The sequence below is a fragment of the Arachis ipaensis genome, chromosome B4 (genome assembly GCF_059453495.1).
Source record: "Arachis ipaensis isolate K30076 ecotype BB chromosome B4, ASM5945349v1, whole genome shotgun sequence".
In the NCBI taxonomy this organism is placed as follows: Eukaryota; Viridiplantae; Streptophyta; class Magnoliopsida; order Fabales; family Fabaceae; genus Arachis; species Arachis ipaensis.
The window spans coordinates 130,739,018-130,762,695 of record NC_142439.1 but is presented as its reverse complement, the minus strand read 5'-3'; the positions used below and the strand labels follow the sequence as shown (position 1 = coordinate 130,762,695).

Here is a 23,678-nt window from a genome sequence, read left to right as displayed (position 1 = left end):
GAATTAAAATAATTGATATAATAAATTACAATTATTTAATTGATATAAATTATAATAAATTGTGTGATATTTAAATATCTAATCAAATCAATTAGTTGATATAATTCATTTACTGTAATAAATTGCATTCAATGAGTTATAAAAAATTAATTAAGAAACGCGCTCAAAAGTATGCCACGTCGATTATTAAGTGCAGAAATTTAATTTTTATATAATAGAAATATACATTATTTTATATATATATATATATATATATATATATATATATATATAATATAATATAAAAATATGATTTAATTCCATTAACTTGCCAAATTTTTTTAATTTGCCACGTATATTCAATCATTTTTCTAAAATAAATTTAGAAGAGAGAATAGTGCTCTCATTTTGGAAAGAAAATAAATTCACGCAGAATTGACATCTCACTCTCACTTTCATTAGTTGATAATGCATTAAATATTGATTTTATATAATTATAATAAATATATTTTCTTAAATTAGTATAATCATACACTATTCATTAAATGCTAATTGTAATATAATTATAATAAAGATATTTTTCTAAAATAAGTTTAGAAGAGAGAATAGTACTTTCATTTTGGAAGAAAAATGAATTTATAAGAAATTGACACATCACTTTCATTAGTTAGGGAAAAATTCAATTCTATTATATTAAGTAGGAGTATATTATTATTATTATTATTATTAAAAATATTTCTGATTAATAATTGATAAGTAGTTTAATAATGTATTAAATATTGATTTTATATAATTATAATAAAGATATTTTTCTAAATTAGTATAATGATATATTATTCATTAAATGTATTCATTTTGGAGGAAAAATGGATTCATGAAAAATTGACACCTCACTCTCATTAGTTGGAATAAAACCTAATTTTAGTATATTAAGTAGATAGATATATATATTTAGAGTACAAGTTAACGTTTCATGTCATCACACTGGTAATGACTAGTGAAAGAGATTATATTATCTAAGAGAAGTAAAAATTGGAGACTGTTTTGTGTATTCTAATAGTAAAAAGACTAAAATATTCATTTTTAAAAATTTTAAAGACCGACTTAGATAATTACTAACAAATTTAAAAAAATCATAACAAACATAAATATAAGGATAAATTTAAATATCTTTTAAAAATTTTTAGTTTTAATAAAAATAAATTAATTTAAAAAAAAATCATAAACATAAATTTATGATTATTTTTATTTACTATATAGGTACAAAACGATATATTATACTTTTGAAAAACAAAAATAACTCTCCAAAAAGCTTACCAATATATTTGGAATTTTTTGTTAGACTCTTTTACAGCCTATTTTACTACTTTATTATAATAAGTATAAATAATAATTTTGATGATGTTGCCCAAATTTATTTAAAATAACTTTAAAGAAAGTAAATCTAATTAGATTACATGTAAAACTTTCGAATTACATTGCACAAAAATTAAAGTCTGTAAAAAATTTTGTAAATATAACTATATATGAATTTTAAGATAATTATTATAAGAATCAAATATTTTTAGTAATATAATTAGATGAATGTAAATAATGTATACACGTCTTGACCTTTCCTACTAATTATGCACATTCAATTCAAACGACTACTATTAAAAAATAAAATAACATAATATAATTATTTTTATCAACAAATAAGTTACCGATGTAGAGAAATAAAGTCTTAATTGAGGTGGAATAGAGGAGGAGGTTGTAACTATGTAATTAAACATAGAGAGAAAACCAAAATACAACGAATTCCATTTCACCCACAGAAATTATCCACACCAAGACACTAACAACAAAAACTATATTCAACTCCCTCTATAATCTATAGCTCTCTATAAAAGCATAAACTCTTCATTTTTCTTCAACAACCATCAACATTTTCGTTCCATATTCAATTCTCAATATTCTTCATCGAAAAGATATATCATATATCCCTCTCTTATAACATATAAAAACCTTGGAAACTCCAAACTCTTCTTCCACCAATTCTTTCTCTTCTTTCTTTCTTTCTTCTCTCTCTCTATGATCACACAGTAAGTAACTGAAGAAAAAGAAAAGAAAGAAGGCAAATACATTGAACAACGTAACGTTGATCAATGGCGAATAATCATAATAACTGGGTTTCAGTTCTTGTTCAGAACTTAACCTCCAAGAAACAAACCAATCTTCTCAAAAACCTATACTTTCTCACCTTCACCACCGTGCTCTGCACCCTCTTCTACCTCCTCGGCCTCTGGCAACACTCTACCACCCCTTTCTCCGGCGGAACAACAACCACACAATACCTCTCCACCACCACCTGCCCCGATCCCGCAATCTCCAATTCCACCGCCGCCTCCCTTGACTTCTCCGCGCACCACACCATTCCAGACCCCACTTCCACCCCCGCGCGTGAGTTTCACGCGCCTCCGTGCGATCCTTCTTTCTCCGAGTACACGCCATGCGAGGACGTGAAGCGATCGTTGAGTTTCCCGCGCGACCGACTCATCTACCGGGAGAGGCACTGTCCGGCGCCGAACGAGATTCTCCGGTGCCGAATTCCGGCGCCGTTCGGGTACCGGATACCTCTACGGTGGCCGGAGAGCCGCGATGCGGCGTGGTACGCGAACGTGCCGCACAAGGAGCTCACTGTGGAGAAGAAGAACCAGAATTGGGTTCACTACGAAGGTGACCGGTTCAGGTTCCCCGGTGGTGGGACCATGTTTCCACGTGGCGCAAGCGCCTACATTGATGATATCGGACGGCTCATAAACCTCCGCGATGGGTCCATCAGAACCGCCTTGGACACCGGTTGTGGGGTAATGCTTTCAACTATTTTCCGTTGACTTTGACGGTTCTTGATTGATTCGACCGGCTGAAACCGGTGGCGTTTTCTGGTTCTGTTGAATGCCAACTGTTTTCTTGTTATAATCAGTTAATCACGAATTCTAACAAACTGAAAAAACGGCAGATATAAGAAAGAAAGTTAAAACTGAACAATTTCTGATTAAATTATTATTTGAAATTATGTTTTCAATTTTGATTACTGAGAGAGTAGCTAAGTTTTTTTTTTTTTTTTTTTGAGTATTTTCTTTTAATTTTTCGATTGAAGAACTATCATATGGGTCTGGTTTGTTATGGTTGAGCTGGCCGGTTCAACTGAACCGGGTGGTTCAACTCCCCCAGTGGGTTGTTTAACAACTTGGAAGAAATTGGAATGAGGTTGGGCCACATTTGGTGGAACCTCATCAATTGAGGATTTTCTTCTTTTATTTCTTTTTTTACTTATTATTTTTTTCATTGAATGGATTTATGTTTTGGATATTACAATTAACAATAATCTGTATAGTTGTCTGATTTTGATATGGTTTAATTTAGATTCCGAATCAAAAAACGTAAATATTCATTATGATTACAATGAGTTTTTAATTGGGAACAGATATGTATAGAAAAATGAAAATTTATTATTATTTTTTTTTTGTCATTTTCATCCTGCTATGAAACAGATATTATATTAGGATTTAGACGAATCCCACACATCTATTGTTTTACTATGTTCTACTTATTCTTTTCATTTCCATGTGTGATTTTTTCTATATGTTTTAATTTTTATATGTTATGTAATGTAACGCCGTCAAGGCGTCTATTTCAATTTTCCTATTTCTAATAACATCATTATTGTGGTTGATTTGGCCGTCTTATCCTAAACGGGTGACCAAAATTTATTTGGAATTATTATATTATAATCTCATAGGATCTTGCTCTAATTAATTAGATGAACACAAAAATATAGATAAGGCCTAAAGGGATTATTTTGGTTACACAAAAGTCTGAAATATGAAGCATGATGAATTTGTCCTTTTGTGGATAAAGCTGATCATGAACTAGAATTTGTTTGCAAAACAATCTTCTTAAATTCTTCAAACTGAAGTAAAGTACCATTTTGACTAAGGAGCAAAATAAACATATATAGTACAGTGCACTTAGAGAACCATACTTTTGATAAGACATTGCATTATTGAAGTGCTGAAATTATTTTCTATAATCCACTTGGTGCTAAGCATAATAATAATAATAATAATTCAGTTTGAACTTTGAAATTCTGTTGTTTGTTGAGGAATGCCTACCCAATTTAACCATCTCAATCATGCTAACCCCACCTGATTTATATGTTCCATAATCACACATCACTCCCTTTCCCCTTTCAAATAAATGAAAATGTAGTAAGTGTTAGAAGACATTTTGGTTGGAGACTATAGTTTTGATTATACATCAGATGTCAAGCATGTTCAATTTGTTTCATTTTATTGGTACAGGGTAGTCACTAGTCACATTTTTTGGTAACATGGAATGTGTACCAACTACATTACACTTTTCTAGTTAGTTCCTATGGGAAATAGTTAATTCAAATATCTATAATTTCATTGTATGAAATTAATGTTCAGGTTGCAAGTTGGGGTGCATATCTTCTGTCACGCAACATTTTAGCAATATCGTTTGCACCAAGGGATACACATGAAGCACAGGTTCAGTTTGCTCTTGAACGTGGAGTTCCTGCATTGATTGGAGTTCTTGCCTCAATTAGGCTTCCTTACCCTTCAAGATCCTTTGACATGGCTCACTGCTCACGTTGCCTCATTCCTTGGGGCCAATATGGTAAATCCATTATTCCTTAGAAACAGAATATTTGTTGGTTTTACAAGTCATTGTGAATGTAGGACTTAGAAGTGTTCTGGTTTTTGTTATGTTTGATCTTGGCAGATGGAATTTACTTGACCGAAGTCGATAGAGTCCTGCGGCCGGGAGGCTATTGGATCCTATCCGGGCCGCCGATAAACTGGAGGACACACTGGAAAGGTTGGGAAAGGACTCAGGAGAGTCTCAAAGAGGAACAGGATGGGATTGAGAGAGTAGCAAAGAGTCTATGCTGGAAGAAATTGATTCAGAAGGATGATCTCGCCATATGGCAGAAGCCAACCAATCACATTCATTGCAAAATCACTAGGAAGGTCTTCAAGAACAGACCCTTCTGTGAGGCACAGGATCCAGACACTGCATGGTAATTTCACATTTTTCTTCTACTTTTGATACCAATGCCTAAAAGTTTCACATTGGGTGAACTAGGTTGCAAGTTTAGTGTTAAACTTTTTTGTTGGCGATTCTTTAGAAAAAGATTGACTTGCAATTCAATTCAATCACTGCCAGTCTTAGTTCCTTATGCTATTGATTTTTTGCTTTTTTTATATATAGCCTTTGCACTTTTGCAGTGTCATTTGTCAGAAAGTACAAAAGAGTAAAATTATTCTTGCTGCCAAAGAGAGTATAGCTGTGATACCAAAACCATTTGGATAAAAAAGAGACCTTAGTTAGATCTTGTGTTTCATTTTCCCACCTTGTTTCTTACTCAATTCCTTTTGGCTATTATATCTTCTTGATCATCTTAAAAAGAGAATATTCTTTTGATGGCCCCTTTTTTTGGTTGCTTCCTTTCTTTCTTCATCATTAACTTTTCTGTTATAGGTACACTAAAATGGATACATGCTTGACAAAATTACCTGAGGTGAGTGACATTAGACAAGTTAGCGGCGGCGAATTGGCGAAATGGCCTGAGAGACTAACTGCAGTTCCCCCGAGGATTAGCAGCGGAAGTTTGAAGGGAATCACGGCCGAGATGTTCAAGGAAAACACACAGCTATGGAAGAAGAGAGTGGCATACTACAAGACCATAGACTATCAGCTAGCAGAGCGTGGTAGGTACCGCAATCTCCTCGACATGAATGCTTACTTGGGAGGCTTCGCGGCTGCGCTTATCGATGATCCGGTGTGGGTGATGAACATTGTTCCTGTGGAGGCTGAGATCAACACTCTTGGTGCCATATATGAGCGTGGATTGATTGGAACCTATCAAAACTGGTAAACCTTTCTTCCATTTCCTTGAGTTCGTTCTAATTTCTAAGTACACATTTCAGCACATGGTTGTTAAAGTTAATTTACTTGCTAAATAAGTAATAACTACTTTTCTGCCTATCAGGTGCGAAGCAATGTCGACTTATCCAAGAACTTATGACTTCATCCATGGTGATTCTGTTTTTAGCCTCTACCAGAACAAGTAAGCAGAATGTGATTTAGCTAAAACCAATTTCAGATTCGCTATGTTGTTTTAATGTTCCAAAGTCCTAATTTATCAAGATAATGTGTCACAGGTGCAATATGGAGGACATTCTTCTAGAGATGGACCGGATTCTTCGGCCGCAAGGCAGCGTCATATTGCGCGACGATGTGGATGTGCTGCTAAAGGTGAAGAGATTTGCAGAGGCAATGCAGTGGGATGCGAGAATCGCCGACCACGAAAAGGGGCCTCACCAGAGAGAAAAGATACTAGTAGCAGTGAAGCAGTACTGGACAGCACCACAACCTGATGAAGATCAACAAAGAAAGCTTTAGTTTGATAATATACCCTTCTGGACTCTATAACTTTGTGTATTTTTCTTTTTTCTCTTCTTCTTTTAGCCACTTTTCAAAAGAATTTTACTGAGAAATTCAATTCTTTTACAACCCCAGTTGCTGTGGCCTGTGGGTGGTGCAAATTGGAAAAATATGTTTATGTTTACAGCAACTATTCTCCACTTAACCATTCATATTTTTTAGTGTTTTTAAGTTTAGGTAGCTTCACCTTAGTGAAAAAAAAAAAGACTTCTTGATGATGTAAATTTCTCATAAGTTTCAAAGTAAATGATCAAATGAATGGCAGCATCACAGTAATATGCTACAAGAGAATGACAAATATATTTCAAAGAGAGATGATTTGATACTATAAAAATTGTCACACGTACTCCCACACCACAGAACTGGAGGATTATATAAGAAACAATAGATAATATGTCTAAATTAACTTTATTAACTCGTATGTATTAAAAATTATTTTATATTTAAATAACTTTTCAAATTGGCTCATTATCTGCCAAATTTTGCATTCAACTGCATTTGACTTCGTAATGAAAAATTTTATTTAAACTTCTTTTATTAATTAAATTAAATATTAATTTTAAAAGTATGAATCACACGTTTTTTTTGACGGTCACACATCTAAATAATTTTATTAACCAAATCTAATTAAATTGGTCTAAATTCAACAAAAACTATTCACACAACCTGCGCGTGAATCACATACTTCTTCGTGTTTCCTTGTCTTCTTTAATTGTTTTCTTCTCATTGTCCTTCTTTTGTTGCTACTTTTTTTTTCTTCTCCTCATTTTATTGGTTGTTGCATCATTTTTTTTATTATTTGATTTTTTCCGTCTTTTTTTCTTGTTTTATTCTTGTTAAGAGGATGAAACAAGAAGAATTATGAGTTGGTGAAATAAGAAAGAAAAGATGAAGAAGAAAAAGATGACGATGAAGAAGAGAAGAATGAAAAATTTTGAATTGTGCATAATTTTTCCAAAAAATAGCACCAAAATTCTTTAAATATGACACAAGAAATTTTTTAATTTTGACACTAAAATTTTTTAGCTGTGACACAAATTCTTATTAAGAAGGTGAAATACTGAAATAAGAAAAAGTATGAGAATGTGAAACAAGATGATGATGAGAAAGAGGAGAAGGGATGAAAATTTTAAATTTTGTAGAATTTATTAGAAATAGCACCGAAATGTTTTAACCATGACACATGTTCTTATTACGAGGGTGAAATAAGAAGAATTATTAGAATGTGAAATAAAAAAAAAAAGAAAAAAGATGATAATGAAAAAGGAGAGAAAGAGGAAGGAGAGTTTTGAACTTTATAAAATTTATTAGAAAAATAGTATCAAAATCTTTTAACTTTTTGACATATAAAGTTTTTTTATTTTGACATTTAAATTTTTTAATTGTAACACAAAAATTTTTAACTATTTTTTCTTATTATTATACTAATTGAGTAATATTAAACTTATATATAAGAGTTTAGCTATTTCTATGTTATTTATAATAAATTGTTATAATTTTTTTTGTTTCAAAACATATTTAAATATATTTGTTAGTTGAGTGAATTAAGAATTAAGATTTTAGATCGGTAATTTTTTAAAAATTTTTTGTGTTATTTATAAAAAATTTTGGTGTCATTTTTAATATATTTTTTGTGTCGCTAACCTAAAATTTATGAGTTTTTTTTGTTATTGTTATACTAATTATATAATAATAAACTAATTAAAAAAAAGAAATAAATTATAGAAATGATGATGATAATAAAAAAGAAAAAAGCTCAAACAAAAACAAAAATATAATAAAAAAGAAGAGAGGAGAAAGAGAAAGAGAATAAAAAAAAACTGAAAGAAAGAAAAAAAAGATAATAATAAAAGAAAAAATATAATAATGATAATAATAAATATCGAAGAGAAGGGAAAAGAAATAAAAATATAAGAACAAATCATAGACTTGCTTATATAAATTTGCCTTGATGGTATTTAATTAAAAAAAATTATACTTTCAAGTTTCAATAAAAGTCAAACTTTTTTTTATAATTTATTTAATTAAAAATTCACGTAAAAGAATTGTACCTGAATTTTTATTATTTTTTAACATATGGCGGGTCCAAGATAAAAGAAATCCTAAAATAACTCTAGTTTTTCATATAAAAAAGTAACCGTTTGGGGAGTAAAAGTAAAAGTAAAAGTAAAACTAACATGAAGACTGAAGCATACTGAGCATAACTACATAGTACATACACTAACACTGCCACTCTTATCAGTCATCACTGAAAAAGTTAAAGCCCGAAACCTCAAAATCCCTAATTCCCAAATCCCATCTTCCCCATTTAGGGTTTTCCACTTTTTCTCCTTTCTATCCCTCTTCACTGTCCACATGGATGCCGACGACGAATCATCCAATCCCATGATCGACGAAATCTACGCCAACGGCGGCTCCGCCGAAGGTGGTGGTGGAGAGAAGCGAAGCCGGCGTCTGATCATCAGCGGCGACCAGTTCGACATCGAGGCATACGCCAGCCTCTACTCCGGCCGCACTAAGATCGCCCGCCTCCTCTTCATCGCCGACCACTGCGGCGGCGACAACTCGGCGATGCAGTTGGAGGCCCTCCGCATGGCTTTCGATGAGATTAAGAAGGGAGAGAATACGCAGCTCTTCAGGGAGGTTGTGAACAAAATTGGTGGGAGATTGGGACCCGATTACACCATGGATGTCGCTTGGTGTGAGGCCGTGGACCGTAGGGCTGAGCAGAAGAAGGAGAAGCTCGACAACGAGCTCAACGCTTATAGGGTATGAGGATTCGGTTCTTCTAGAAATAATCGATTTTGTGAGTTATGATATCTTGGAGGTTTAAATTGAGAGCGTTATGGATGAAAGCTGGCTTTTGTTTTATCACTTTATCTATTACTTTAATTTCTCATTTTCAATTTTTCAGACGAACTTGATTAAAGAAAGCATAAGAATGGGGTACAACGATTTTGGAGACTTTTATTATGCGCATGGTCAATTGGGGGAAGCTTTTAAGAGTTATGTTCGAACCAGAGATTATTGCACTACGTCAAAGCATATTATTCATATGTGTATGAGTGCTATTTTGGTCAGCATTGAAATGGGTCAGTTTACTCATGTTGCCAGCTATGTTAGCAAGGCAGAACAGACACATGAGGCCCTTGATCAGATTACAGCTGCAAAGCTGCGTTGTGCTGCAGGATTGGCGAATCTAGTGTCGAAGAAGTACAAGCTTGCAGCCCGAAAGGTTAATTCTTTGCGATATTGATTATCTTGGTGATTTTAATACTGCTTTTGTGATGAGAGTTTTTCTTTCATTGAAAGCTGATAATTTATTCAGAGCTATGGAAATTGTATGAATTGTGAAGGTAGATTGGGGCAATGAGGACCTCCTTGATTTGTAGCATTGATATTTACCTTATTTGTTCATATCATAGATACTGGAATCTGATAATTAAATAGATCCCCAAAAGCCATGTTTTAAATATGTTTCTGCAGGGTTTACCCAAGCTTTGCATGATACAAAACACATAGTTCAGCATATCATGTGATATTTAGAATTGAGTGCAAAAAAGATTTCGGGGTGTACGGGGGGAACAAAATGCACAAAATAAAAAATTTGACCAGTTGCCTGTTGTGAACAAATAGAGGGTCAATGTATTTCTGTTTAGACTCAAATTATCATGACTTCCCATGAAGAGCTGAGGTGGGTGAAATTTATTGAGCCCCAGAGGATTGAGAGCATTAGGATTGTCAGAATAGCTGTTCTGGAGCTTGAAAAAAATTTTCCAATCTGGATGGTGAAAGTTCACTTTCTTTTGGTTTTGGAATTTTATTGATAGTGCCACTTATTGATGACATTGTATGTTGGTGTTTTTGCTGTTGCTTCTTACGGTAGTATTTTGGTAAAATAATGAGGTGTTACCTCATGTTGAAAATGCCTCATTCAAAGCAGCTGCAAATGAAAAACACATTCACGGAAAGGATGTAATGGATGATAGTGGCTGTCATTCTTATACACCTTTGAAAAAAGAATGTCAATTTTTACCATGGTTGATAATTGATATTCACTCATAACCTTTCTCTTCACTTCTGCCTCGAATTACAGCGTGGATGCTATGGATATTGCATCAAATGTGAAATCCCTGTGTAATAGTCTAAGGATTCAATATTCATGAACCATTATCTGAATAATGATGAAGGAAAATCTTTTACCCTATATATAACTTTGGCAAAATTGCCTTCATTACAAATGCAGTTTCTAGAAACGGCTCCAGAACTGGGGAGTCACTACAACGAAGTAATTGCACCTCAAGATGTTGCAACATACGGAGGACTTTGTGCACTTGCAACATTTGATCGGACAGAGTTGAAGGCAAGTACTCTTACGATGATTATGCTTTTAAATGACGATTGTGAAATATCGTTTGTCTTTCTGATTTTAATTTTGTATTTGCAGGCCAAAGTTATAGACAATATCAACTTTAGGAATTTCTTGGAGTTAGTGCCTGAAGTAAGAGAATTGATAAATGATTTTTACTCAAGGTAGGTCATTGCTCTCTCTTTTCATTGTAGACTAGAGTGGTCACAGTTTCCGGGTTTAATTGAATTGAAACCTGATTTATGAAGTCCCACAATTTGGTAAAATTATTGTTACACTAGTATTTATACCCGTAATAACATTACGGGAATATAAATCTTTTAAAACTACGTTGGCCCTGACATTGTAGATTATGGCACAAAAAATTTATAGAATCAAACTATTATAAAAAAGTTGTACGGGACAAAAGTCCCCGTTGGCAGGGCCTTCGTAAATTGAAAAAATCAAATAATAAAATTTTTAGTTATTATTTTCATGTGAAAGAGTTTAACTTTTTACTAATAATTAATTTTAGCATTTGTTATAAAAAATTTGAAAGAATTTAACATGTATACTTTTACATTTGATTAGGTGTTAAGTCTGTCGCACAAATAGAAATAATTTGTTTTTGAAAAAGTCTAGGGTGTAGCCAATTTAGAGCCAACTAGTTGAAAAATAGCTTTTATTTTTAATTTTGAAATTCAAAAAATTAGAAAAGCAGGTTTTTTTTTTTTTTGTAATGGACTTATTTTTCAACTAGTTGGCTACCCCTAGTTGGTTCCTTAGCGGGATCGTAATTTTTATGCTTGCTATTTAAAATAATATTTTTTCTCTTTATATATATATAAATACAATTATATATTAGCATAAAAAAATTTATATTGATAGTTATAAAATTAATTCAAAGTATTTTTTTTAGACAATTGAATCTTGATTCTAACTTTTAATCACAACATTAGTATTTTCTTCAAATTATATGTAATAAATATTTGACGGAAGATAAGTGAAAAATATAAATTAGAAAGATAAGTAGTAAAAAAAATATGCATATAATAATAATTTTTTTTTATTTGAGTTATATTATTTTGTTAATTTTATTTTTTTGAAGAACAAAAAGGTAGAAAAAAATAAGAAAAAAGAGAGAGAAAGATAAAGAGAAGAATGAGAGAGGGAGTTTGCTAATTTTGAAAAAAAATTATTTTTAATGTAATAAAAAAATATTTGGTGACATAGTTTGATTTGTCAAATTATTAATATAAAATATAAATTATAAATTATATATAGAGCGGGAAGGGTAGAGAGAAATAGAAAAAGGGAAAGAGGTAGATAAGAGAATATACGAAGGGAGTTTATTAATTTTAGTGAGAAATATTTCTTCTCAATTTTAATAAGAGAGTGTTATGTGACACATTTTGGTTATTAAATTAGTTATTAATATATAATATAGCTATATTTCAATTTTAATTTTAATTTAATTTGAATTTAATTAGAGAATGTCATGTTGCATATTTTGATTTTGAAATTTGTAATTAGTCATTGATAATGATATATATAAAAGAGATAGAGTGAGTGAAGGAATGAGAGAGATAGAGAAGGAAGAAGGAGGAGGGGAGAACTTTTAATTTTAGAGGAAAAAATTTGATTTTAATTGCAATGAGGGAGTGATATGTGATACATTTTGGTTGTAAAATTAGTAATATATAATAGATATGCCTTATGGCTTTTCTTATGTGCTGCTAAGCTCTTTGTCTGAGAAAATGAACTTAGTTCTAAAAGAGATTGGATTGGAATGAATGCAGACTGCTATTATACAATTTTGGTATATGGGATTTGGTCACTATAATATTTGCCAGAGGTAATAAATTGATGAATTTGTGTTGTATTACCGGGATCATTAGTTCTTGTAATTGATATTAGTGTAATTAATTGATGAATGTTGTATTTGCATCATGCAATATTTAACTTATTTGATTATCTAGAATGGATGTTTTGCACTTTCTGTTTTTGGTTTAATAAATTGTTTTGCTTTCTTTTCTTCCTTATTTCTCTCTGTTAGTAGTGATATCTACACATTCTTTCTGCAGCCATTATGCATCATGCCTAGAGTACCTTGCGAACCTGAAAGCGAATTTATTGCTTGACATACATTTGCATGACCACGTTGAAACACTGTATGATCAAATCCGTCACAAAGCTCTCATTCAGTATACACTCCCATTTGTGTCTGTTGATTTGCAAATGATGGCTAGTGCTTTCAAGACGACTATTACTGGGCTCGAAAAAGAACTCGTGGCTTTGATAACTGATAATCAGATACAGGTGCAATTTTTTATCCTTTCTTCATTAGCCTCAACTTCAAGTGTATGTTTGGTTGAGGGGTAAAAATGAGGTGTAAGTTTCTGTGGATTAGTTCCATACGTAAAAATACAGGTGCGGTTTTATCCTCGCTCAAAGAAATTTTATTGGGGATTAGTTCGATACATGTGTTGTTTTTCCTCTCCTTTTTTTACACATCAAACTAGTCCATGGAAATTTCCACCTCATTTTTACCCGTTAGCCAAACGTGGGCAAACGTGCTAGTATCATATTCGGTTAACTTTTGTTTTACTGTGATTTTGGAAGATGATTTGAGACACTAAAGCCTACAGTTTATAACATAACTGATATATACATTGCTCCATTGCAGGCTCGAGTTGATTCACACAACAAAATTTTGTATGCAAGGCACGCAGATCAAAGGAATGCCACCTTTCAAAGGGTTCTGGAAACAGGAAGGGTATTTGATAGGGATGTTAGGTCCATGTTGCTGAGAACAAATCTTATCAAGTATGACTATAATGCTAGATCATTAAGTAGGAAACTATGATTGTGAATTGATGGTAACAGAACCATGGTTGTATGCAGTGGTCAGTTAATAATGGACCAAGGGGTTAAATTTATATTCAAGAATAGTCAAACTTAGATTTGTATATACTTCATATTTTTAATTAGTTTATCCCTAGATCTTCATTTTATATTTTGATTTGCTTAATAACTGATAAGCTATTGGACAAAGTTGAGATTGTAGTGTTTTGATGAGAAAGGTGGGAGTGAGGTTATTATCTGAAATTTAAATAGCTTTCTGAGTATATATATAAGTAAGATTCTAGAGTTGAACATCTCATTCTTCGCAAACCACTATAAATGCAAAAACAATGAAATCTTAACACCGAAAATTATCCAACAATTTTGGGTTAAACTAACAAAGTATATTGAGGTTAAAAAAATTCGATATATATATATATATTCACACATTTTTTAGTTGAATCCGAACTTATAAATTGTTGAATAACAATTTTTTTTTAATTGCAAAATAATAGGGAATGGTTTGTAATCGATTATAGTATAGAATTGAACATGGTATTTTTAGGTTATGGAACTTACCTATAACTATTAATCTATTATTACATCTATATCTAAAAATGCGATTTGGCCAACAACATAATAAACAAAAAAGCTCTACATCCATGTAATTTTTTCATCCAAGCTATCCAAGTAACTTCAATCAGACGCGCCTCCCCAACCCCCTTACGTGTTTGTTATACACGCGCTTCATATAACGTAAATCTTGTTCTCTTTTCGCGTTTTCGTTCTTCAACCTAATAAAATTCGTCGTTCTCCTCTGTTCGCGTTTTTCTTCTCTGCTCGCATTCTTCATTATTGATCTGCATTGAATTCAACGTAATAAGCTCCGTCCTTCTTCTTCTTCTTCGATCTACACTTCTGAATGGAAACAATGAATGATTCAACTTCAAATCAGTTGAATGAGATTATTACGTTGAGACAGCTTGGGAATGATTGTTGCATGCTATCACAATAATCTTAAACACTTAACAAAGTTGTTAAGTTAAGAAATTAACTAACATAATTGATGATGACAAACATTAGATTATTGGACTAATTACCCAATTAGTCTTTGATTATTTTGGTTTAGTGATGCAGGCCAAAAATCAATACAACAGCAGCCCAACTGGATGAAAAATAAGAAACAAGGCTGGTGGGCTATAAATCATTGAACAACCCAAAAGGATTCAAGGCAATGAAACCAACTGAGCCAAAGAAATAAAACGGGTTGCTTGATGGATATCCGATCCAAGTCCGTTAGCAAGCAAATCCCTCCAAGTTGCTTCTTTCATAGCAACGTTCACTTTTTCCTATTTAGTCAGAACTTAGAAAGAGAAAGAGAAAGCTTAGTCCCTAAGTTGTTCACCAAAGAAGCAAGAAAGAGAAGGTTAAGCAAAAGGTTGAAGTCTAATCACCCACATCAAACTGTATCAAGAAGTCAGAAGCTAAAAGGTGATTTCATTTCCTTATACATGCATCGTATCTTTTTCTCTTCATATTCAACGTTCTATCAATCCATTCTGGGATACATGGGAAAGATGATCTCTGCTCTTCATTGCTGCGCATCTACGGTCATAAGTGTTTCTTGGGGACCAAGTTGTTTTTCAATGGCCAAGATCTGAGTTTACCATTGAAAATAAATGTTTCTGCTATCCTATGGCTTTCGGTCAACAAGAGAAGGTCAGAACCAAAGTTCCTATTTTGAGAATTAATGGAAAAAAAGTGAGAGGGTGGGTTGGTGAAGCACAAAGCTCGAGAGTTGACCTAGGAGAGAGCAACTCAGCAACATGCAAGGAGATACAAAAGAAGTTGGTTCACCATTCAGAAGCCAAGGAGAGATAACCAGTGTTCTTGAGGTGTATGTTCTGAGAAGAGCTCTCTGAAGAAGTTCATCTACTTGGACAGTGCTTCCTAGTCAAAGGAGCATTCCGCCAGAATGAAGAACTGAATCAGAGGCTAGCAAATCTGGTTTATCACATAGCAAAGGGACTGTTGAAGAGCCAATCTTCTTCATGTTTTGCAGATTGTAATTTACTTTTTAATGTTTAACTTTCTGTAATTTCTTGAGGTAAAAGGCTGAATGAGAGAGTCATTGAAAGAGCCTAAGAGAGAAAAAGGCATAGAGATACACATGAGTGAAAAATCTAGAGTTATTTCAGATTTCTTTAGGTTAAGTCTATGTCTTATATCTTGTACCTGTGAGGTATCCCTTTCTTAGTTGGGTGAGCACTAAGAGTGAATGGTTAGGTATTAGCATAACCAAGTCAAGTTAGGTTAGAACTTGAGTGTGAAAGGATTGTGTTAATCATGTGGAATTGGTGTATGTAATACTTTAACTATAGTGAAAATTCAACCACTGTTGTGGTGGAGATTGGACGTAGGTTGCATTGCACAAAGGCAACCGAACCAGGATACATGATGGTGTCAGCTTCTCTCTTCCCTGCTCTGTTCTGTTTTCTGATATTCATGAGACAAAATGAAATTGTCTCATAAATTTTTCACTGCTGAGTTCAAACAGATTTAGATGGCAAGTTTGTTTTAAAAGGGTTATTACAGTAACTTAAAAGAAGGCCATAGATTCAACCCCCATTTTCTAAGCCTTTCTACAACCTTCAAAAGTAAAAGGAGGTCACCGAACCGAACAACATTCATTTGGTGAATCAAAATCACAAAGGCCACCGAACTGAACAATGTTCATGTGGTGAATAAATAGTGATCAACTTTCAATCAACAAGAATAGTATTTCTCCTCCTCTTCCTCCATCTTCTTTCAAATTCGTGCACGTAGGTTCTTCTTCTTCTTCTTCTTTCGTTATAATTATCACCAACAACACCAACATTTTGCTCAGTTAGGTGGAGTTGCTCATTTTGATTCACTTGATTGTTAATGTATTCAGTTGAGTCGTTGTGCATGTAGAAATATTTTTCTTACTGATTGAATGTTTATCACGTTTTATTCAGCACATGATTGGTGTTCGGTTCAGTGGTGTTGGTCATTTCGGTTCACCTGATTGTTATGTGTTCAGTTGAGTTCTTTTGCATGGAAAAATGTTATTCTTGATGATTGAATGTTTATGACGTTTTATTCAGCACATGAATGTTGCTCAGTTCAGTGGAGTTGCTCATTTTGATTTACTTGATTGTTAGTGTGTTCAATTGAGTCCTTGTGCATGTAGAAATATTTTTCTTGATGCTTAAATGTTCATGACGTTTTATTTAGCACATGAATGATGTTCGGTTCAGTGGAGTTAGTCATTTCGGTTCATTTTTGTTCTGCACAATTTAAAATTTTTCCTCCTCACCTTCTATTGCTTCTTCACCAGGGAGAGAAAGAGGAAAAGACAAAAAAAATACAGCTGCAATAACAACAAAAGAATGAAGATAAAGAGAAAACACGTGAAGAATAAGGAACGCAAAAAAGAAGGAGGAGAACGAGGAGGAGGAAGGCGAATCTCTGTTGCTGTTTTTGTTCGTTTCTGATTGTTCCTTGCCAAATCTTCTCGCGATTCTTCTCTAGTAGTGTTTTCGTAGAGAACATGACTGAAGTTTGAGTGATTTTGAGAGAGATTCGAAGAGAATGAGCGGTTTCATGTTGAGGAAGAAGTAACATTTTTTCATAATGAGCGCGAAGTAACGAAGGGTTTTCGAGCACGTGTTTTCACTCGTCATTAACGTAAGTGACTCTATTTGGACTTGGGCCAACTTTGTTACATGGATGTGTAGCGCGCCCACGTAATAAACAGTGGAGAAGTCAAATTCTTGGTTAATGTAATAATTGTAATTAAATTCTTTTATGAACTTAGAGCGTAAAACAGCGTATTATGATATAACTAAAATAACTAATTTTTAAATTGAATACTTAAAATGTGATTAAAATTCTTGACATTGTTACCATGAAGCAACGCAGGTTCACATTATACGACGCATAACATGTGATGGCAGCATTTAGCCAAGAATATGAGATCCCACAGTGTATGAGAATGTGTGAGTGCGAAGATCCAAATCTAATACCTCACACACACTTTTCGTCAAACACTTAACATACACACTTCAAAAACCCAACTTCCGATCTCAAAACATGGCTCTGTCGTCAAAACGGAGCGGCCCCAGCTTCATTACCGCCATAATCAACCCCCGCCAATGGCGCCTTCTCGACCTCATAACCTTATTCTTCTTCTTCCTTGTCGCCATATTCTTCCTCATGGCTTTCACACATTTCGGCGACTCCCTCGCCGCATCGGGCCGCAACACCCTCCTCCGCTCCTCCGACCCGCGCCACCGCCTCCGCCTCGTCTCGGCAATTGAGAACGGGGAGCCACGTGGCGGAGGCGGCTTCCTTGACGCGTGCTCGGCGGAGGAGGTAGACCACATGCCCTGCGAGGATCCGAGAGTGAACAGGTTGCTGAGTAGGGAGATGAACTTCTACAGAGAGCGACACTGCCCTCGCCATATTGATACTCCTCTCTGCTTGATTCCGCCGCCCAAGGGGTACCGGATCCCGGTTCACTGGCCGGAGAGCTTGCATAAGGTTCTTCTATGCTCTCAACTCTGCTTGTTTAATATTTAGTGCAGCGTTCTTGATTTTGCTTGTAGCTGATTCCGTGTTGCGAAATGATATAGCATTGTAAAAATTTCGCGTCGTACATACTTTCTCTTCGGAGCTAGAAAATTAGGATTAAGGCTACATGGCTACTTAGCCATAGAAGTGAACTTGAAGCATGTATCTAATTTAGAGACTTAAGAGTTTTCATTACCGAAATGCTTGCTGATATTTTTAGACGGTTGAACTGAACTTATGTAGTTTCTAGAGTAACTAGGACAGAGAAAGTTCCCTAATGTGTAGGGCTTCATATGTTTTATTATTATGAATTCATTAATATCAGTATATCAAAATTAAATTCCTTTTTAAAAATGGTTTTTCCTAGGAATATAAGAAGCTCACTTTAGTTATAACATATTCATTTGAAAATCAAAGATAGTTGAATTAAGTGTTTTTTTTCAAGTGTGAAATAAATAAAGCTAGTTTTGTTGCTCATTCTTCAATCCCCCTTCCAAATTTGCAGATATGGCACGATAACATGCCACACAACAAAATTGCTGACAGGAAAGGTCACCAGGGATGGATGAAGCGTGAAGGTCAACACTTTATATTCCCTGGTGGTGGTACAATGTTTCCAGATGGAGCAGAGCAGTATATTGAAAAGCTTGCTCAATACATTCCTATACGTGACGGTGTTATGAGGACTGCTCTTGACATGGGGTGCGGGGTAAGAGCTAGTTTTCCATTTTTGTTTCTGAGATCGTACTAGACTTTATTGCTGTTTAACATGAAATATATATCTTGCTTTTACAGGTTGCTAGTTTTGGAGGATATTTACTAGCCCAAAATATGTTAGCCATGTCTTTTGCTCCAAGAGATTCACATAAATCACAGATACAATTTGCTCTGGAAAGAGGAATACCAGCCTTCGTTGCCATGCTTGGCACTCGTCGACTGCCATTCCCTGCATTTGGATTTGACTTAGTTCATTGTTCTCGCTGTTTGATCCCTTTTACAGCCTACAGTGAGTTATTCTTCACTACTGACCTTTTCCATATATTTGAATCATGAAGGCTTGCTGCTTCTCTAATGCAGAAAATATGCTTTGCAGATGCAACCTATTTTATTGAAGTGGATAGATTACTTCGTCCTGGTGGATATTTGGTCATTTCTGGCCCCCCTGTTCAGTGGGCTAAACAAGATAAAGAATGGTCTGATCTCCAGGCTGTAGCAAGAGCATTGTGCTATGAACTGATAGTTGTAGATGGTAACACTGCGATCTGGAAGAAGCCTGCAGGAAAAATGTGTCACCCCCACCAAAATGATTTTGGTCTTGCATTATGTGATGATTCAGATGATGCAAGTCAAGCTTGGTAATTTCCTGTATAGCTACTATGAATTATCTTTCATTTTATTATGTTTGATACTCTCTCTGTCTACTTCGAAATTGATATAGGTGTATAGCACTTGGATGAATGTCATTATTGTTAGTAGATCTCATTGATTACTTTGAAGGGTGAAATTAAGCTTTATTTATTTTACAGGTACTTCAAATTGAAGAGGTGTGTCACAAGGACATCTTCTGTCAAAGGAGAATATGCTATTGGACAGATTCCCAAGTGGCCAGAGAGGCTTAACACTGTACCTCCAAGGTCCACAGTAATGAAAAATGAGGCTCATTTGTACGAGGCTGACAATAAAAGGTGGATAAGGAGAGTTATGCACTATAAAAAATCTCTACACATAAAGTTGGGGACTCCAGCTGTGCGCAATGTTATGGACATGAATGCTCTATTTGGAGGTTTTGCAGCAGCATTGATATCTGATCCCGTGTGGGTAATGAATGTAGTTCCTGCTGATAAGCCGTCAACTCTTGATGTGATCTATGACAGAGGCCTTATTGGACTATATCATGATTGGTGAGTTTTTTTCCTGAGAGTTTCAAGCATCCTGTTTTAAAGGGATTGTCCAGAATCTTTAGGATTGAGATCTTTGGCAAATGTCTTACTGTTTGGCACGGAAATTTCCATTCTTTCCGTTGTTGCTAAGGTCTTGAAATCAGATACGTGGCAGAAAAATATTGTTGTAATGATAATTGTCTTTTAACCTTACTGCCAAACTACTTTGTTCAACTGGTATTTCGGCTGAATCAGTTTGCACGCAAGTTGCTTTTGCCCTCAAGTTTTGATTCGTTCACAATATTTGTGGTTTGCCTTTCCATTTACTGTCATGAGGATGTCTCAGTCAGCTCTTATTTGAACTTTTACTTGATGTTAAGCTCAGTATATTCTATAAAACATTTCATTTAACTCATTTGAACTTGCATGTGATGTTGTAATGGATGAATTTTTCTGCATCTAATCTGTACTGATTATGCACACAGGTGTGAACCTTTTTCAACGTATCCTCGTACTTATGATCTTCTCCATGCTACCAACATTGGCTCGCTTATAAAAGATCCAACTTCTGGCGAAAGCAGGTACTTTTATGTACAAAACAGCATAGCTGTTGCTCTATTGAATTGGGAACTCTTTTCTTTCTTTCATTTGGAATTTTTTTCCTCTTTCTTTTCTTTTTCATTTTTGTTTTCGTTCTTTTATTTTGTTGAAGAGAGAGAGGGAGGGGGAGGGGGGAGGGGGGGGGGGATATTTAGTTCATTATAAGGATAAGTAGAATTTGATTGAATTTCCAAATCGAAAGGTTATTGTAGTTGGTTAGAAATGTTTGTTAGCGTATATTAACTAGTGTTATTGTATTGAAGCTTAGCATGCTTGATCTAATAGAACTAAGAGTAATGCTCCAAATAGGTCCTCAAAAAATTCACGATCGACATATTTGCCCCTAAGAAAATTTAATTAGGATTTTGGGCCTGACTTTCTTCGTTATATGCTAGATACGTCCCCAGCCCAATTTGATCCGATTAAGACTCACGGCGATGTCTTACATGTCTGTTAAACTTGATAACGTGTCCGGTTAAGAGAGACGTGTCAAGCGCAGGATAGTTGGTCCTTGGCCCACGTGGTCAAAATGACATCGTTTCGAGGAGGACATTTTCGTCCCCAGGTTGGATGCCAAAGGCATGAAACGTAACTGTTTTAAAGGAGGGACCTATCTGACTGAAAATATTTTTTGGGGCCTATCTGACTGACAAAAGTGTTTTTTTGGGAAACCTATCTGGTTGAGAAATGATTGTATTGCAATGGCTGATTCTAGTTAAATATGAATGAATTTAATGGTGGCGAATTAGTATAAAAGAAACAGTGTATATCCAAACTAGATATGTTGTTTCACCATATATCAAAATGCCAACATAACAGAGTATCAAAATATTGTATCCAAATAAGTAGCTAAGCTTAGTAGCAATATAAACCAAACCAAACAAAAGAAGGTCTATTTCCTTCAAGACACACTAACCTAAAGTAGAAAGAAGAAAAACATTAAAAGTGGAGGTTTGTTTCCGTCACAACAACAAAACATGGTCTTATCCCCTCCATAATAAGTTTCATACTAATTCAAGAAAGCATCATTTCTTCTTAAAGAGGTTCAGTCCGGGAGTTGGAATGAATTTGAACATTCTGGATGCTGTGCCACTGCTTGCCGCTGCCATTGTCTCAGCACCAACACTCCCCTAAACCTTGGGCCTAACTATTGTCTACTTTGGACGTCTAAATGGTTGCTGAGCCTGTCTTCCTTGATAGAAATATAAAATTGTCTTTATATTGTTATGGGACTGGATTATACAATTTTCAACTAAACGTACATATGAAGGCATTTGCAATTAGCTTACCATGAGATTATTTGGAACTTTTTGTGTGACATGAGAGGGAGGATTTTCAATTTGAGTGACATGAGAGGAAAGATTTGCATTTTGCATGCTAGCAGGTCCGGATGCATCAACTTGTGTTTTCAAAATCACAAAACATTGTCTACGAATGGAATTTAGACTAATGTAACCTTTTCTCAGTCATATAGGTCCCTCCCCAAAACCACCTTATCAGTCAGATAAGTCCCCCCTTTAAAACGGCAATGTTTCGCGCCTCTAGTATCCAACCTGGGGATGAAATTGTCCTCCTCGAAACAACGTCGTTCTATTCTCATCTGATACGACGTCGTTTTGGCCATGTGGGCTAGGGACCAAACTGTTCTGCGCTTGACACGTCTCTCTTAATTGAACACGTCATCAAGTTAACAGACACGTAAGACTTCGCCGTTAGTCTTAACCAGGTCAAACTGGGCTGGGGACGTATCTAGCATATAACGAAGAAAGTCAGGCCCAAAATCCTAGTTAAATTTTCTTAGGGACAAATCTGTCGGAGCGTAAAATTCTTTAGGGACCTATTTGGGCTATTACTCTACAACCTAATTCTATATATATTCAATGGAAGCCTCTCAAACCTACCACTCAAATATCAAAAGTTCAAAGCTGATTAATGTAAAATTGAATAATTACTTCTGGAACATGGTTACATTTGTTTGAATAATTAGTTTGTAGAGCTTTGCGTGAATATTGGATTTTTTTTTCTCTTCTTTCATATGATAATGTGTCCCAACATGCATTTAAACAATTGTCTGTCATAAGTAATAAGCTCATTCCTATTGCTTCATGACTCTATTGCAGATGTAGTCTTGTTGATTTGATGGTTGAAATGGACCGAATTTTGCGGCCGGAGGGAACAGTTGTGGTGAGGGATACCCCTGAAGTAATAGAGAAAGTTGCTCGTGTTTCCGAGGCAGTGAGGTGGAAGGCTACCATATACGATAAAGAGCCCGAATCACACGCCCAAGAAAAGATTCTAGTTGCAACAAAGACCTTCTGGAAGCAATAATTGTCATTACCACTAACACAGCTATGTAATTTAGGTAAAGTTCCCTTCTCTCTGTTCTGTTCTGTTGGCATTGACTGGCGGGGATGTCCAATATATCTTCTCTGTGCATCAAAAGGGGGCAGTTTTTCCTTCCAACCTGTTCAATATTCATACAAAGAAGATAGTAATGATAGGATTTGAGTGTTGATTAAAGATATGAACGCCGTTGTGCAGTTTTATGTGAAGAGCACACGCCAATGTTATTTGTGTTTCCTCTTGGCTTCAGGGATGAAATGTAATTCGAAGCTGTTAATCATTGCTTATTATTAAAGAAGAATCACAACCAAAATTGATTTCGTTTTGCTTCACCTTTTGCTATTTTTGCAGGGACTAAATAAAAAATATTTTAAATTTTATTATACTAAAACCAAAAGAAAAAAATTAGAAACCAAAAACTTATTTAAGCTTATATATAATATATTTTGAAAAGGAAAAGTATGAGGAGCCAATGGAATATTTGTACAATGTGTACAATGGAGGTTTAGGGAGTATTAGAAATATAACTATTAGTGTTACATTTTTCCATCAGCTGAAGCTTTTTCTTGGGAAGA

General features: G+C 34.5%; 3 protein-coding genes across 3 annotated transcripts; all 3 read left to right on the top strand.

The window, feature by feature from the left end:
• The first annotated feature begins 1,708 nt into the window (after positions 1-1,708).
• Positions 1,709-6,610, top strand: LOC107634943 (putative methyltransferase PMT15). The gene is made up of 6 exons (XM_016338269.3): positions 1,709-2,825; positions 4,452-4,662; positions 4,768-5,065; positions 5,527-5,919; positions 6,038-6,115; positions 6,210-6,610. Exons 1-6 carry the CDS (start codon positions 2,124-2,126, stop codon positions 6,448-6,450), a joined length of 1,923 nt encoding a protein of 640 aa, XP_016193755.1. The 5' UTR covers positions 1,709-2,123; the 3' UTR covers positions 6,451-6,610.
• Positions 6,611-8,689: 2,079 nt separating this feature from the next.
• LOC107634942 (COP9 signalosome complex subunit 1) lies at positions 8,690-13,853 on the top strand. Its single transcript, XM_016338268.3, has 6 exons — positions 8,690-9,261; positions 9,407-9,727; positions 10,739-10,855; positions 10,940-11,025; positions 12,925-13,159; positions 13,527-13,853. Exons 1-6 carry the CDS (start codon positions 8,848-8,850, stop codon positions 13,704-13,706), a joined length of 1,353 nt encoding a protein of 450 aa, XP_016193754.1. The 5' UTR covers positions 8,690-8,847; the 3' UTR covers positions 13,707-13,853.
• A 3,677-nt stretch (positions 13,854-17,530) lies between these two features.
• Positions 17,531-23,416, top strand: LOC107634941 (putative pectin methyltransferase QUA3). The gene is made up of 7 exons (XM_016338266.3): positions 17,531-18,250; positions 18,786-18,989; positions 19,076-19,286; positions 19,374-19,635; positions 19,807-20,181; positions 20,646-20,741; positions 22,881-23,416. Exons 1-7 carry the CDS (start codon positions 17,801-17,803, stop codon positions 23,086-23,088), a joined length of 1,806 nt encoding a protein of 601 aa, XP_016193752.2. The 5' UTR covers positions 17,531-17,800; the 3' UTR covers positions 23,089-23,416.
• The last annotated feature ends 262 nt before the right edge of the window (positions 23,417-23,678 follow it).

Coding starts and splice junctions, on each gene's coding strand:
- LOC107634942 (XM_016338268.3), top strand. CDS start 8,848: ATGGATGCCGACGACGAATCATCCAATCCCATGATCGACGAAATCTAC. Junction 9,728..10,738: donor ACAAGCTTGCAGCCCGAAAG/GTTAATTCTTTG, acceptor TTACAAATGCAG/TTTCTAGAAACGGCTCCAGA. Junction 13,160..13,526: donor TAACTGATAATCAGATACAG/GTGCAATTTTTT, acceptor GCTCCATTGCAG/GCTCGAGTTGATTCACACAA.
- LOC107634943 (XM_016338269.3), top strand. CDS start 2,124: ATGGCGAATAATCATAATAACTGGGTTTCAGTTCTTGTTCAGAACTTA. Junction 2,826..4,451: donor CCTTGGACACCGGTTGTGGG/GTAATGCTTTCA, acceptor ATTAATGTTCAG/GTTGCAAGTTGGGGTGCATA. Junction 5,920..6,037: donor ATTGGAACCTATCAAAACTG/GTAAACCTTTCT, acceptor TCTGCCTATCAG/GTGCGAAGCAATGTCGACTT.
- LOC107634941 (XM_016338266.3), top strand. CDS start 17,801: ATGGCTCTGTCGTCAAAACGGAGCGGCCCCAGCTTCATTACCGCCATA. Junction 18,251..18,785: donor GGCCGGAGAGCTTGCATAAG/GTTCTTCTATGC, acceptor CCAAATTTGCAG/ATATGGCACGATAACATGCC. Junction 19,287..19,373: donor GATCCCTTTTACAGCCTACA/GTGAGTTATTCT, acceptor TATGCTTTGCAG/ATGCAACCTATTTTATTGAA.